Below are 17288 nucleotides of genomic sequence, written 5' to 3'. Positions count from 1 at the left end.
CTAGAATCTGTGTAAATATTGGCTGACTTGCCCTTAGCCAATTCACATGCTCTGATTAGGGCAACCAGTTCAGCAACTTGTGCTGAGTGTGGTGGGCCTAGCGGTTCTGCTTCTATGGTACCTTGGTCATCTACGACTGCGTATCCAGTACACAAGTCTCAGGAGTCCGTCTGTCTGTGACAACTACCGTCAGTGTAGAAAGTAAAATCTACATCTTCCAGTGGGTTGTCACTGATGTCAGGCCTTGCCGTGAAATTTTGGGTCAAATATTCCATACAATCATGCGTGTCATCCCCTGTATTAAATCCTCCTTCACCATCACTCTCATCCTCCACCCTTTGTGCCTGTCCAGGCACACCTGGGAGATACGTTGCAGGATTTAATGCGCTGCATCTCCTTATGGTGATGTTTACTGGGGCCATCAATGCCAATTCCCATCTTGTAAACTGCGCTGATGAGACGTGTCTGGTTTGGGCCGAATTCAGCAAGGCTGACACTGCATGTGGTGTATGAATTGTGAGGTTGTGTCCTAGCACTACATCTTCGCTCTTTGTGACTAGCAATGCTATTGCTGTAACACTTCGCAAGCATGTGGGGAGGGATCGCGCTACCGTATCTAGCTGAGCGCTATAGTAGGCTACCGGCCTGCTGGCATCACCATGCTTCTGGGTTAAGACACCTGCTGCGCACCCAGCACTCTCTGTTCCGTACAGCTCAAAGGGTTTCCCATAGTCTGGCATACCTAATGCCGGTGCCTGCGTTAGGCACTGTTTGAGTCTCTCAAAGGCCATCTCGGATTCGTCTGTGTGCGAAATCCGATCAGGTTTGCTTGATGAGACCATCTCCTGCAAAGGTAGGGCCAGTATGGAAAAACCTGGGATCCAGTTACGGCAATACCCACACATTCCTAAAAACGTTCTAATCTGTTGCTGGGTTTGTGGCAGGGTCATGTCACGAATTGCTTGAATTCTATCAGCGGTAAGGTGTCTCAGTCCTTGTGTTAGACAGTGTCCCAAATACTTCACACGGGTCTGGCATAATTGTAACTTGTCCTTGGAAACCTTGTGTCCTGTGTCTGAAAGATGAAACAGGAGTTGTTTCGTATCTCTCAGGGACGCTTCCAGTGAATCTGAACACAGTAGTAAATCATCCACATACTGGATCAATACTGATCCACTCTCTGGTTGGAAAGACTGTAAACAATCATGCAGGGCCTGTGAGAAAATACTTGGACTGTCTATGAAACCTTGTGGTAAGCGAGTCCATGTGTACTGAACTCCTCTGTATGTGAATGCGAATAAGTATTGACTGTCAGGGTGCAGAGGTACCGAGAAGAAAGCGGAGCAGAGGTCAATCACAGTGAAAAATTTGGCAGTGGGAGGGATTTGCATAAGGATGACAGCTGGATTTGGCACTACGGGGAATTGACTCTCAACTATTTTGTTGATCCCTCTTAGATCCTGCACTAATCTGTAACCCCTCCCCCCACTCTTTTTAACAGGGAAGATGGGACTATTGGCAGTGCTGGACGTTCTTACCAGAATGCCCTGTTGTAGCAAGCGCTCTATTACAGGGTAAACTCCTAACTCCACCTCTGGCTTCAGAGGGTATTGTGGGATTTTTGGAGCTATCCTACCATCTTTTACTTGCACAACTACTGGGGATACGTTTGCCATCAATCCAGTGTCTTGTCCATCCTTGGTCCAAAGTGATTCAGGTATCTGGGAAATCATTTCCTCTACCTTGGACGGACACCTATTTACAACAACAGTGTGTGACATTAATCTTGTTGGGGAGTCTAGCATATCCTGAGCTTCCTGAGCGTGGTTTTCGAGTATGTCCAAGAACACCCCTTCAGGAGTACAGTATATGCCATTTTGCACAGTAAATCTCTCCCTAGGAGATTAGTCGGAGCCGATGCAGCCAGCAGAAAAGAATGCTTGGTATGCAAAGGCCCTATCGTAATCTCTGCTGGTTTGCTTAAAGGGTATTGTCGCACTACTCCTGTTACTCCCATGGCTGGAATTGTTTTACCAGTGGTTCTCATGCCCACGGTCGAATTTATCACTGACTTGGCCGCCCCCGTATCTACAAGGAAATTTAGAGATTTTCCAGCTACATCAATTGTGACCTCAGGTTCATTTCCAAGGCTCGCAATTAATTTCACTGGCTGCAGACTACAGGTGTGGCCCCACCCCTATGGTGCGTGGTGAACTCCCTGCATTGCGCTGGCAGCTATTACCTGTGAAGGAGGTAAATGGGAATTATCAGAGACTTGCCAGTCTCTTCTTGGGGAATACCTTCTTGTTTCCCCTGCGTGTGGCTCATAACTCCGTCTCTGCGGTCCTTGATCCCAATTTCGTATGTCATGTCGTTGTCTAGGGTTTTTATATGCATTGTGTGGATTACTGGTGCAGTCACGTGCAAAATGACCTTCCCTATTACAATTGTAACATTTTACCGTATGTGGCTTACCACCAGGGGTCTGAGATTTAGACTGAGGCGGCCTTGTTGTAAGGGCTTGGATACTTATAGCCATCAGTCTATCACTCTGTGACTCCCTGCGTCTTGTGATGTTCCTGTCGTGCCCAACAGCAGTCTCTCTTAAGGCGGCCACCGACATACCTCTCCAGTTAGGTTGAGTGGTTTGCACCCTATTCCTTAATACCTCCTTTAAACCGTCCATCAAGACGGACACCGCTACCTCTCTATGGTGTACATTTGCCTCAATTTCCACGATCCCAGTATATTTAGCCATTTCCTCCAGTGCCCGGTGGAAATATTCAGAGGCAGTTTCTCCTTCCGTTTGTTTGATGGAGAAAATTTTGTTCCATTTTACCACAGCTGGGAAGTATATTCCTAGCTGAAGATTGATTCTGGTTACATTATCTTGATTATACTCATCTGTAAGGGGTACTTCTTCATCTAATTTACAGTCAGCTATAAATTTCACAAGGTCAATACTAGAGGGCAGACATGCCCTCAGTAGTGTCCTCCAATCTTTGTTGTTGGGTTCAGCGGAGTTACCCAGGTTCTTAATGAACCTTTGACATGCGGCTAAATCTTTTCTGGGTTCAGGAAATTAAGACAAAATTGTTCTTAATTCTGCTCGGGACCAGGGACAATGCATTGCAATATTCCTGATGGGTGTGACCCCATTTGTGTCGGTCTTCCCATTGGGGGCCGCTATCACTCTAACAGGATTAATATTAATTACTTCACTCTGGGTTGATTCTGCAGTGGGTGGTGCAACAGTTTCAGCATATTGTACAGTGCCGTACTTACCTCTAGATACAACCTCACCTGTCCCTGAACTACGTGCCTTTGATACCACTCTTACTGGTTGGGCGATGCCCACTGAAGTATCGTTTATGGTGGCCGCTAGAGAGAGAGCTGAAATCGTAGTGGGCTCATCTTCCTGGTCGTATTCCTGGGGGAAGTTTAAAATGGGATACAACTTGCATGGGTTAGCGTTAGTATCAACATTTGCATTAACTTTCATTTTATTCTTATCATTACTACATTGATTAAGTGCACCCTTATCGTACACCCGCATGTCATTTTCTGCAGCCACTTTGTCCCCTATTATATACGGTGGTGGTGCCGTTGCTATCAGACTCCTACCAGGATTTGAATTTGCTTTCTGAGCTAATTCCTGTTGTATTTCACTTTCCTGTTGCCATACCTGTAAACAATCATAATGTCTAATCCTCTGCTTTGCAGATTTTATTAGACCTATCCTTTTTCTTAGATTCTGCAATACCTCAGGGTTCAAACTGCCTACCCGGGGAAACTGCTCCCCATCATCCTCTGTCATTCGTTCCCATTCTTTGCAAAATACCTGTGTGTGTGATCCGTATTTTTCACACATTATATACCGTGCTGACCCTTTGGGCCAACAACTACCAACGTGAACCCTTGTTGGACGTCCCTTCTTTGAACAACTGGCCCCCATTGTTTGCAGATATTGCTGTCTCAGCAAATTCTTACAAAACAAACCAAGTTGCCCGCGGTAAGGCGACGGTGAAAGTTCAACTAGTGCCTTCACTCACTTTACGCCCCAATTGGCCAGTACGAGTTCCAGCAATGTGCCCACCACTGGACGTACCCAATCCGCGGGATCTTTTTGTAACCTCTATTTACTGGGGCGTGTGGGAGTATGCTACCCTCCCCAGTAAGTATTGGTTGTTGGAGATTTCCTGAGTGAACAGCGAAACTCCCTTAAAATAACAAAAACCTACACAAATCACGTTAGAATGTACAAATAGCGTTTATGATCCCACAGTAAATTTTTAATGGGTATCAAGGTAACAAACTAATGCACACAATTACGTGCAGTCCAGTCGCACTGCGCATAAGTAACTTAATATTTATACGCTGTACGACCAACGGAATCAGTTGTTTAGGCTGTGAAACCTTCAGCCGGAGCTCAATCTATAAGGGTAATACGCAAAACCCCCCGGGCTGCGCTTAAACCTTCGCAGTCCTTTTGTCTGCAGATACTACTTGCTCCTTTTACCTTGTATAATGTTAACGCGGGCAAGCCAGTCCCACGCCACCAAGTGTCCACTCACCTGATGTGGTCTCCGACGGGATCCCGATTTGTGGGTTCACAAAAAATAATACCTTTATTTCCACACTCACTCCTACTCACTCATATACACTGATCTTTCTGTACAGAAATTCCTTTCATACAGGCAGTAGTTCAATCCCTGAGTATTGCAAAAGAAAAAGGTTCTCTTTTAACTAAGCTTTTTGGAAACTGAACAAACCTGTGCTATTATCAGGTGGCTTTACTATACCGCCCCCACTAAAACAATGTTATCGTGTGATTTGAGTTTCGGTGGGCGTATCCGTACGCTCCGTTGCGTAAACACGCCACGTGCGTATGCCTTTGTGTTGCGTACATAATCTCGCACGTTGCCCGAGACACGTATGCACAAAGTCCAGATATGCCCACAGCAACGCAACTAACACGCTTCTATAAATGTAAACGATGTTCAACTGTAATCGCTTACCGTACACCATACAGTATTTGCTATGCTGTGTGCGTGTCCTTTACAATTATTTCCTTAAAAATTATCCTTTATAATCTCAACTAAATAGCACCAGATTTCCTCAGTACGTTTCTAATGGCAACAAGAGAGTGAGCCGCAATAATGCATGTGTGTGCGTGCGTGCGCAAAACAGAAATAAACAGTTTTAAAAGATAATAGCGTTTTGTTCTTACCTTCCTACCTTCCGGTTTCGGAATCCACCCCAGCACTCCTACGGCGTAGCGTAACAGACGCTTATCTAGTCAGCACCACTGTATCCCTCACCACCAATACGGATACGAAGGGATACTGCGTTCCCGCCCTTTGCTGACAGATAAAGTCTGTGCTCACTAGTGGCGGATATGTGGAGGACGGACGAGCCCACAATTGATAAAGCTGATTATTTACCTTAGAACACAAGCTATTTATTAATATCGTGAAGCCGTAATGGCCGCTGTCCCTCGTGCACGTGCTACGCACTTTGCACGCTATTTGCGTACAAAGACCTCGCACGTGGTACGCTAGTTACGTACACACGCTGCGCTGTGAGTACGGAATACACACAGCGAGCGTACACACAGATAATATCCTTTTAAACCTTAAACAGAGTATGCTTATACTGTAAATCTTAGTGTTGAGATACTGCAATGATATAATGCTATTTAACCTTGATCTGTAAGCTAGCTGTTTGAGCGATTGAGATGCTCCGATTACCCTCAGCAATGTAATAAACACACAATACCTTGCTAAGGTTCCAACACCTTTACTAACAATATTTAGCTAAGTAAAAGAGAAAAGAAAACAGTGAACAGTTCATACACTACAGGCTAACATTAAAACCTAACAGAATAACTAAACAAAAATATACACAATAGCGAACGATCGCAAACACAAATACATTGACTAAGAATGAATGACTAACATTTAAAACGGGTAACAAAGTGGCCACAGAGAAACATACCATACGGGGAACACTTGCAAGCGCAACCGGAATCCAGTCCTCCAATTATCAGAGATAAATGTTGAAGAGAGAGAGTACTGGCCGGTCTGGGGACAGTGACCCTTATATACACAACATACAGTGTACTACAAAGGGCCCTACAATCTTATTGTTCATTGGACACAGGAATGTCTCCTCGCATTATAACAAAAGGTCATAGGTTAGTTTGAACAGGTGGGCTGTGACTATATCAAACTGCTCAGGTGGGAGGGAATCTCAGAATTCCCGCCACATGGATAATGAACTGCAAATATAGGAAATGTCCAGAAACTACTAATGGCCATAACTATACGCAGGAGCGATTAATCTTTACCCAACTAGCACCGGATTGTTCCTAATAAAATGTTCTTTAGTTAGGTACCAAACACCACTGCTCAAACCCTGTCTGACCCTTCATATCATGCAATGAGGAATTCCTCTGTCCAGCGACCAGTTACATTAAACAAACTTACAGTCATTATTAAGGGGAACATTATCTATAAAACATACTATTTTGTTTTATTATTTAACTATTGAGTCGCCCGCTAGACGCACACAAACTCTACCGTAAATGCACATACCACGCGCTTGAGCGCATGGCCGAGGAGACGCCATCACGCAGCTGCGAGTATCCGCACGCACGGGAGAGAATGTGCACGTGCAGCGGGCAAGCGCATGAGGTAAATATATGGCAACGTGTAGCATGATATTTTTCCGACTTTGACACTGTACTTGTGTTCAGCAGGGGAGAGTCCGGGGAGCCAGCTTCTCTGCAGCGTGCTGTGGAGAAAATGGCGCTGGTTAGTGCTGGAAGATCAAGGTCCGCCCCCTCAACGGCGGGCTTCGGTCCCGCTCAAATCTTTATACTGGCGGGGGTTTCTGTAATATACTGCCTCCGCAGTATATATATATCTATGCCAGTGTCCCTAGAGGTTTATAATTGCTGCCCAGGGTGCCCCCCTGCGCCCTGCACCCATACAGTGCCGTCAGTGTGTGTGAATGTGGGAGCGCGGTACCTCAGTGAAGATCAGAAGTCTTCTGCCGCCTTTTAAGTCTTCTTTCTTCTTATACTCACCCGGCTTCTATCTTCCGGCTTTGTGAGGAGGACAGCGGCGCGGCTCCGGGACGAACAACGAGGGTGAGACCTGTGTTCCGACCCTCTGGGGCTAATGGTGTTCAGTAGCCTAAGAAGCAGAGCCTATCATTTAAGTAGGTCTGCTTCTCTCCCCTCAGTCCCACGATGCAGTGAGCCTGTTGCCAGCAGTGCTCCCTGAAAATAAAAAACCTAACAAAAGTCTTTTTAAGAGAAACTCAGTAGAGCTCCCCTGCAGTGCACCCATTCTCCTCTGGGCACAGGATCTAACTGAGGTCTGGAGGAGGGGCATAGAGGGAGGAGCCAGTGCACACCCATCTAAAGTCTTTAGAGTGCCCATGTCTCCTGCGGAGTCCGTCTATACCCCATGGTCCTTACGGAGTCCCCAGCATCCTCTAGGACGTAAGAGAAATGTTATTTTGCAATCAACCTTGAATCAGGCCCACTATGTACACACTGAATGATTTTAGGAATTTGTCGTAAAGAATTGTTATTGGCTAATTTGTTTAAAATGTGTAGTGTGTGTACTCGGCTTTACTTCTGTAACTGAAGACAGGCGGGATGAATCCAGGAGACCGATTAACTGTGATAAACTTGGTGATGGCCTTATTTCTGTTTATTATCTTCTTTACGTTAAGTGACGATAGATTGCCCTGTGCAAAACAAAAGTGCATTGCACTGTCCTATAGGGAACCCTTTACCTTCCACGACCTCTTTGATTTTGATACCCACTCAGCTCTGCCATTGGGATCACCCCATCTGTGATCCTGCTGGGTGAGCACACACACGTTACCCGGCATACCAGGGTGCCACATTCATCCGTATACAGAAAGCGTGTAACTCCCCGCACGCAGCTTTGGGAAACCATGACGCGCCTGTGTTGCTGGGAGCGCGTCATTTCCCTAGTAGTAACACACACACCCTGCTCAGCTGTCAGGCTGCCCGTGTGATGTGTGCGGGCATTAGTGTGCGCAGCGCTGTGCAGCCGCGTGCCTCCTCCTCCGTCTCGCTTTGTCCTAGCGACAGCGGCCCGTCCGCCCGGGGAGCGCTGACTAGGCGGCAGCTGCCATTACTATTTACTCGCCCTTCCCCGTGTGCTACTGCTGCCGCCGCTGTAACCCCTATATTCAAGGCTAAGGGGCCATGTAAGGACACCCCGCTGGATTATTACATTATTTACCTCGGAAGGCGGACGCCTCGCACGCCCCTCCTCACCCCTCCCCCACACGGTGCTCCGAGCCGGCCCTCCGCTCATTGTTGCTTGGCGCCGGGTCCAATATGGCGCTGTAATGTAACGCCGCCGAGCGCAGGGAGAAGTGAGACCCGGGGACCGGTGGGGGGTAGTCACCAGCACTGACCGTAACATACACACACACATCCGTACTTCTCCACCGTCGCTGCATCGGGACTAGTAGTATGCTCTCAGGACATGGGCGAGAAGCTGGAACTCAGGCTCAAGTCGCCGGTGGGAGCCGAGCCTGCCGTCTATCCATGGCCGCTGCCTGTCTACGTGAGTGCGGGGATTAGTGGAATGGGGAAGGCCGCATGGGAGAGGTTTATCTTTGTCTCATGGTCTGAGAGTGTGTGTGCATGTCTATGATGTGTACATCCTAAATGTATAGATTACTATATATATATATATATATATATATATATATATATATACACACACACACATATTTCTAGCGTGTCTTTCTGCACTTTGCTGGCTCATTTTAAAATACTGTTCTGTGTATACATCATAATAATGATTACATTGTTTGTGAGAAGTGTGTATTTGGCCAGATGTTTCTGAAGAATTTCAGATTTTTTTTTTCTAGGGTGTAGGAATGAATTCCCTTGTGATATATTTATCATGCAAGAGAAATGCTCATCAAACCAGTACTATATAGTGTGTTAATTGTGGTTGCCCAGGGCGTGCTGCAGTGCTAGCCGTTTGACCTTTGCCACTGCACTGACCCTAAAACGTCACGTGGAGAGGAAAAGAGAAATATTCAGGCAACTCCCACTTGCAACTTTTGGCCTGTAATTATGTGTAATCTAGTAAAGCAATCCTTTTCCCCCAAAGAACACCTGACGTGGAATGTAGTACTCCTCTTCCCATACCTTTGCAGGCCATATGACAGTTTGGAATCATTTGCATTTTAACCTTCCTCATACCAAAGTTTTACTAGGCTGCTTAGTGCATGAAATAGTCTAATATTTGTTCTTGTTTAACACTCTAGCATTTACTATTTTTTTAGTGAACTGGACACGTGTTACAGTGTAAAAAAAAGTTTTTCTAGAATGTGTTATGTATGGCAATATATATATATATATATATATATATATATATATATATATATATATATATATATATATATATATATATATATTAGTACCTCGGTAAAATTCTGTCTTCAAATGTGTACCAAATCCAGTGCAACCTCATTTCGACTCAGTTATATATCTCCTGTCAGTGTGTTTCCAGTTTGTAAAAAGCTGCTCTATTTTTATCTATTCCCGCCTCCTGCTCTCGAAGGGTTAATAAGGCCCTGGCTTGTTATTGGCTGGGGGGAAAAAAGCACAGCGTTTACCGCTCGATAGCAACTGTTGCTCCCCCTTCTCTTCCCCTTCCATCCCACAGGTCTTATGAGCGGTAATGTTTTAAAGGGCCAGAGGGGAACTGCTGCTACTCCTACTTGCATTTACAATATAGTCAAAACTAACCATGCTCTGTTGGCTGATATCCTGCAGTGTCTTTCACCTGGAACGTAATAGGATGTTTCGTATATTATATTATATAACATTTACAAATAAACTGTGCAGTGTATTGACTTCCATATAATAACTGAATGTTAAGATAACATACTAGCAATGCGTTGGGCCTCTTACTACCTATCCGGATGATACAAGCATTATTTTAATGTGTGAGTTAGATTATGCTGTTTAAAATTATATTCGGTGCTAAGATGATCTGTTGGAAAATAACATGCATATGTCTAGAAAAGTAACTCCGGAGTTTCTACCCCTACTTCCAAAGGCTTAGGTATTATGTACTGGTTTTTGGTATGGTTTACTTGCCATACTTTTGTGTTCACCGGTTTGGCTAATCCTGATTATTGAGATTATCAACATCCTGTTAGGAGAAGGCTTGTCAAATCCTGTGAGCCCGAAAGCAATAGAACATAACATGTTAACCTTGTATGTCAACTTTATAGGTTTACATTAATGAAAAACTGGTTTTGCTTTGTTTAAGAATGGTGTGCTATGCACAGCTACATTTTTCATATAATTGAGCATAAAACCCCTGTGTCTGTAAAATATTTACGTTTGGTCAGTAACTTTAGTCACCACGTTATCTCTTCAGAACTTTAGTTTTTACATTTTGTATTTTCTACAGGTGCCTGAAGTTATTTGATCTTTAAATATGTAGGTTTGACAAATAAGAAATGGTTTCCCGGGTCATTCAAACGTGGAGTGTCCTAAGGATATTCCGGATGCTCTGCAGCGGCTTGCCCCTGGCACAAGTTTAGCACAGAGTGACCCAAGGATGCTACATTTGGTGGGTTTCTATGCTGATTGGTGCCTTTTCAGCCAAAAACAGGTGCACAGGGCAGACACACTGCTAGTCCATCCCTAGCTGTGTTTCTGGGGGTAAATTACATTTTCTGGGCTAGGATGTAGCTACCGGGTTAAGTGCCTGGAGCTATTCAATTGCTTGCACTGTAAACTTGCGACTAGCAGATTTCTGCTTGCACCCTTCTGAAGGAGAGAGCAGAAATCGGTGCCAACTAGTGATTCTGGGCCAGTCACTGTTACAGCGCATAACAGCAGTGAACCCAGAATTTAATCCGGGACATGCCCCAAGTATTAGTCGCAGTGAAATGTATCTCCCGGGTTAAATGCTGGGCACAATAAAGTCAAGTGAATAGCTTAGGGCATTTAAACTGGGAGCTACATTCCAACAAATTGAATTGCCCCCTCTCTAATTAGTACTTGTCCAGCTTCCTCCTCCGTGACGTCCTGTTTTGTTCTCTGTCTAGGGGGACCCACATACGGCATTGAGCTATGTATTCATTCCTGGTCAGAAGTTTTAGAACACCCCCATTTTCCAGTTGTTGTTGATATTGACACTGTATTATGTAACAATGTACTCTGAAATGAAAGCAGAACAAATAAACAGTTGGTATGGGGAATTTGGTGTAATGTGCCGCCTGGCTGCGCCTATATTTGCAAGTACGGGAGTAATGATATTGCAAATATCACGCCTCCTGTAGAGTGAGGGAATAAACTTGCAGTTCTGACAGATGCGATGTCCTTATTCAAAACAGGCCATTGGGGTCAATTCTATTCGTCAACTTAAGAATAGCGCCGGGAATTAGCTCCCGACGCTATTCAATTCAGCTGCTAGTGACCCGCAATTGTCGGGAATTCTTCTCTCATCCCCGGGGGATAAGAGAAGAAACCCGACAAAAGTGCTGCCTCGCGGCCGGCGCAAGGCTGATTCTGTCGGGAATCAGCCTCACGCCGGGGAGTTAAGTCGGAGAATGCCTGTTCTCCCGACAATTCAACCTGTTTAGTCGGCGAGAACGGGACACCGCCGACTTAACTGGAGCTGAGTTGAATAGCGTCGGGAGCTAATTCCCGGCGCTATTCTTAAGTTGCCGAATAGAATTGACCCCATTGTGTCGAAGTTGGTGAAATTTTAATTCCATGCATGGAGTAATTTTATGCCTGGGCTAGTGGCAAATGCAGTTTACTGAAACCAAGCCGTGTGCATTAGTCGTGATAGAGTGCATCTTCTGGGTTAAGTCCTGGCCATGATGCAGTTAATTGAATAGCTTCTGGCACTTATCTCTGGAAATCCCCGTAATGTTATTGAATTGCTCCTTTAGAATCTTGTCTTGTGATTCACTTTTGGTTTTGGTTCTGCCAGACATCTTCCTGTCTGTTTCCAAGTGCCTTTTGATGATTCAGGAAACTACTCACTGACACTATCTGTTCAGTTTCTTCAGTTTTTGCTAACCTAATTTTTTTTTGGATCACCCTATTGGTTTACTGCTTAAATGCAGAGACTGACTGGAGCGGACTACCATCCACTAGCATGCTAGGGTACGATATTACGGAACATGGGCGTGTCGTGTCACTGTATACCGGGCTTCCGAACAGAGCACTGGGAGGCAGGGCAGATGAGCAGAGTGCGTGGCCAGCCTAGCCCATCAGGACAACAAAGTTTATTCACTGTACTTGAATTGCTTACATTTCAATAAAAACTGAAAAAGTGATTTTTTTTAATCTTTTTTTTTTATCTAGATATATCTATCTTTGTTCCTCACCCTCTCCTTAGCGTGCTTTCTCTCTTTATCCGTCTGTCACTATCTCAGTCTCCATCACTGCCTATCTGTTAGCCAGCTTTGTTCGGGCGTTGAGTGGGTCAGAGCAGCAGGCAGAGGGAGGACAGGGCGGGACTGTGTGGGGGGCTATAGCAGCAGGAAGAGTGGTGCATGGAGCAGTGGATAGAAGGGGTGGGAGGGGGGGTGGCGGAGCAGTGGGTAGACACTGCAGTTTTCCCGCATATGCTGGTTTCCTTTGCAGTGTGTATGTATGGTTTTTTTTTTTTTTCTTCTTTTAATTATGTAGATTTGTTTTCAGTCTGGTACAGGATGTATGAGTAATGTTTGACGTTTTAGGGCAGATGCAGTTGCTATGTGTCGTGAGGTTTGGTGTGTGGATATTCATCTCAAGATATTGTGGCAGGGTGTGGTAAGTAAGTGGGTGTGTTGGGTGGCACTGTGCCTTGTCTGTGCAAGCGTCTCCTGGTTTTTGCAATAAGAGGCTGTCATGTGATTGTCCTCAATGTTTTATTGAAAAGAATGTACTATGTATGTACACAGTAGACCATAGCCATGTTCTTACTCTGCTTTTAGCTGTGCTCACCTTGTGATAAAAAAAAAAAAGCTGTAATGTTTTTTTTAAATGGCGTTTATCAATCAGTATAGTAACTGCCATGTCAGCACAGTGACATGCTTGAGTCTTCAAGCCTTAATTTGGGGTTTGATATTTTATAACACTGATCCAAATTTAGGGATCAAACTATTTCTTCAAGTATCTAGATGTTGGTGATCTTATGGATAACTCTTTCTCTAACGTCCTAGACCTAGAGGATGCTGGGGACTCCGTAAGGACCATGGGGGTAGACGGGCTCCGCAGGAGACATGGGCACTTTAAGAAAGAATTTAGTTCCTGGTGTGCACTGGCTCCTCCCTCTATGCCCCTCCTCCAGACCTCAGTTTGATACTGTGCCCAGAGGAGCTGGGTGCTTTTCAGTGAGCTCTCCTGAGTTTACTGATAGAAAGTATTTTGTTAGGTTTTTATTTTCAGGGAGCTCTGCTGGCAACAGACTCCCTGCATCGAGGGACTGAGGGGAGAGAAGCAGCCCTACTCTCTGAAGCTAGGTCCTGCTTCTTTGGCTACTGGACACCATTAGCTCCAGAGGGATCGGTACGCAGGATCTCACCCTCGCCGTCCGTCCCAGAGCCGCGCCGCAGTCCCCCTTGCAGAGCCGGAAGACAGAAGCCGGGTGAGTATGAGAAGAAAAGAAGACATCACAGGCGGCAGAAGACTTCATGATCTTCACTAGAGGTAACGCACAGCACTGCAGCTGTGCGCCATTGCTCCACACACTTCACGTACTCCGGTCACTGTAAGGGTGCAGGGCGCAGGGGGGGGTGCCCTGGGCAGCATTTGGGACCTCATATTGGCAAAAAGAACACATATATATACAGCTGGGCACTGTATGTATATATGAGCCCCTGCCAAAATTACTGTTTAAGCGGGACAGAAGCCCGCCGCCGAGGGGGCGGGGCTTCTCCCTCAGCACTCACCAGCGCCATTTTTTCTCCACAGCACCGCTGAGAGGAAGCTCCCCGGGCTCTCCCCTGCTGATACATGGTAGAAGAGGGTTGAAAAGAGAGGGGGGCGCAAAAACTATAACATACAGCAGCTACCTGGTTAACATTAAGTTACTGTGTTATTCCTGGGATATTATAGCGCTGGGGTGTGTGCTGGCATACTCTCTCTCTGTCTCTCCAAAGGGCCTGGTGGGGGAACTGTCTTCAGAAAGGACATTCCCTGTATGTGTGGTGTGTCGGTACGCTTGTGTCGACATGTCTGATGAGGAAGACTATGTGGGAGAGGAGCGGGAGCAAATGAATGTGGTGTCTCCGCCGACACCTGATTGGATGGATATGTGGAAGGTTTTAAATGATAATGTTAATTCCTTGCATAAAAGATTGGACAAGGCTGATGCATTGGGGCAGTCAGGGTCTCAACCCATGCCTGACCCTATGTCGCAGGGACCGCCAGGGTCTCATAAGCGCCCACTATCCCAAATTGTTGACACAGATACCGACATGGATTTTGACTCCAGTGTCGATTACGATGATGCAAAGTTACAGCCAAAATTGGCTAAATCCCTTCGATATATGATTATAGCAATAAAGGATGTTTTGCACATCACAGAGGAAACCCCTGTCCCTGACACGAGGGTGTATATGTATAAGGGAAAGAAGCCTGAGGTAACTTTTCCCCCCTCACACGAACTGAATGAGTTATGTGATAAAGCTTGGGAATCTCCAGATAAAAAACTGCAGATTTCCAAACGGATTCTTATGGCGTATCCTTTCCCGCCAACGGATAGGTTACGATGGGAATCCTCCCCTAGGGTGGACTAAGCTTTAACACGCTTATCCAAAAAGGTAGCCCTGCCGTCCCAGGATACGGCTACCCTCAAAGATGCTGCTGATCGCAAACAGGAGGTTACCCTGAAGTCCATTTATACACATTCGGGTACCTTACTAAGACCGGCAATTGCGTCGGCCTGGGTGTGTAGTGCTGTAGCGGCATGGACGGATGCCTTATCTGAGGAATTGGATACCCTAGATAAGGATACTGTATTATTGACCCTGGGGCATATAAAAGACGCTGTCCTATATATGAGCTATGCTCAGAGACATTAGTCTACTGGGTTCTAGAATAAACGCTATGTTGATTTCTCTGACGTCCTAGTGGATGCTGGGACTCCATCAGGACCATGGGGAATAGCGGCTCCGCAGGAGACAGGGCACAAAATGTAAAAGTTTGACCACTAGGTGGTGTGTACTGGCTCCTCCCCCTATGACCCTCCTCCAAGCCTCAGTTAGGTTTTTGTGCCCGTCCGAGCAGGGTGCAATCTAGGTGGCTCTCCTAAAGAGCTGCTTAGAAAAAGTTTGTTAGGTTTTTTATTTTCAGTGAGTCCTGCTGGCAACAGGCTCACTGCAACGAGGGACTTAGGGGAGAAGAAGTGAACTCACCTGCGTGCAGGATGGATTTGCTTCTTAGGCTACTGGACACTAGCTCCAGAGGGACGATCACAGGTACAGCCTGGATGGGTCACCGGAGCCGCGCCGCCGACCCCCTTGCAGATGCCGAATAGAGAAGACGTCCAGAAACCGGCGGCAGAAGACGTCTCAGTCTTCATGAGGTAGCGCACAGCAATGCAGCTGTGCGCCATTGCTCTCCGCACACTTCACACCAGCGGTCACTGAGGGTGCAGGGCGCTGGGGGGGGCGCCCTGGGCAGCAATGTAATATACCTATTCTGGCTAAAATATATCACATATAGCCCCTGGGGCTATATGGATGTATTTAACCCCTGCCAGGTTCCAAAAAAACCGGGAGAAGAAGCCCGCCGAAAAGGGGGCGGGGCCTATTCTCCTCAGCACACCGCCATTTTCCTGCCCAGCTCCGCTGCGAGGAAGGCTCCCAGGACTCTCCCCTGCACTGCACTACAGAAACAGGGTAAAAACAGAGAGGGGGGGCACTTATTGGCGATATTTATAATATTTGAGCTGCTATAAAGGGAACACACTTATTAAGGTTGTTCCTATATATATTTATAGCGCTTGGGTGTGTGCTGGCAAACTCTCCCTCTGTCTCCCCAAAGGGCTAGTGGGGTCCTGTCTTCTATCAGAGCATTCCCTGTGTGTCGGTACGTGTGTGTCGACATGTATGAGGACGATGTTGGCGTGGAGGCGGAGCAATTGCCTGTAATGGTGATGTCACCCCCTAGGGAGTCGACACCAGAATGGATGGCTTTGTTTATGGAATTACGGGATAGTGTCAGCACGCTACAAAAGTCGGTTGACGACATGAGACAGCCGGCAAACCAGTTAGTACCTGTCCAGGCGTCTCAGACACCGTCAGGGGCTGTAAAACGCCCTTTACCTCAGTCGGTCGACACAGACCCAGACACTGACACTGAATCCAGTGTCGACAGTGAAGAAACAAACGTATTTTCCAGTAGGGCCACACGTTATATGATCACGGCAATGAAGGAGGCTTTGCATATCTCTGATACTGCAAGTACCACAAAAAGGGGTATTATGTGGGGTGTGAAAAAACTACCAATAGTTTTTCCTGAATCAGAGGAACTGAATGAAGTGTGTGATGAAGCGTGGGTTACCCCAGATAGAAAACTGCTAATTTCAAAAAAGTTATTGGCATTATACCCTTTCCCGCCAGAGGTTAGGGCGCGCTGGGAAACACCTCCTAGGGTGGATAAGGCGCTCACACGCTTATCAAAGCAAGTGGCGTTACCGTCTCCTGATACGGCCGCCCTCAAGGATCCAGCTGATAGGAGGCTGGAGAATACATTAAAAAGTATATACACACATACGGGTGTTATACTGAGACCAGCAATCGCCTCAGCCTGGATGTGCAGTGCTGGCGTGGCTTGGTCGGAGTCACTGTCTGAAAATATTGATACCCTGGATAGGGACAGTATTTTATTGACTATAGAGCAATTAAAGGATGCTTTTCTTTGTATGCGAGATGCACAGAGAGATATTTGCACTCTGGCATCAAGAGTAAGTGCGATGTCCATATCTGCAAGAAGTAGTTTATGGACGCGCCAGTGGTCAGGTGATGCGGATTCCAAACGACATATGGAAGTATTGCCGTATAAGGGGGAAGGAATTATTTGGGGTCGGTCTATCGGATCTGGTGGCCACGGCAACGGCCGGAAAATCCACCTTTTTACCCCAGGTCACCTCCCAGCAGAAAAAGCCGCAGGCTTTTCAGCCGCAGTCCTTTCGTTCCTATAAGAACAAACGAGCAAAAGTACATTCCTATTTGCCCCGAGGCAAAGGAAAGGGTAAGAG

At 46.2% G+C, this 17288-nt stretch overlaps 1 protein-coding gene across 2 annotated transcripts in view; it reads left to right on the top strand.

The window, feature by feature from the left end:
• The first annotated feature begins 8003 nt into the window (after positions 1-8003).
• The window catches only part of DOT1L (DOT1 like histone lysine methyltransferase), a 422415-nt gene continuing 413130 nt past the window's right edge, over positions 8004-17288 (top strand). For both annotated transcript variants that reach the window (XM_063914793.1, XM_063914792.1), the window contains exon 1: positions 8004-8618. In XM_063914793.1, the coding sequence (XP_063770863.1) occupies positions 8538-8618 (81 nt within the window). In that variant the 5' untranslated portion in view covers positions 8004-8537. The remainder of the gene's footprint in view (positions 8619-17288) is intronic.

This window comes from Pseudophryne corroboree, chromosome 1 (genome assembly GCF_028390025.1).
Source record: "Pseudophryne corroboree isolate aPseCor3 chromosome 1, aPseCor3.hap2, whole genome shotgun sequence".
Lineage (NCBI taxonomy): Eukaryota > Metazoa > Chordata > Amphibia > Anura > Myobatrachidae > Pseudophryne > Pseudophryne corroboree.
The sequence above is the reverse complement of the archived record's forward strand: the minus strand, read 5'-3'. Positions and strand labels throughout refer to the sequence as shown.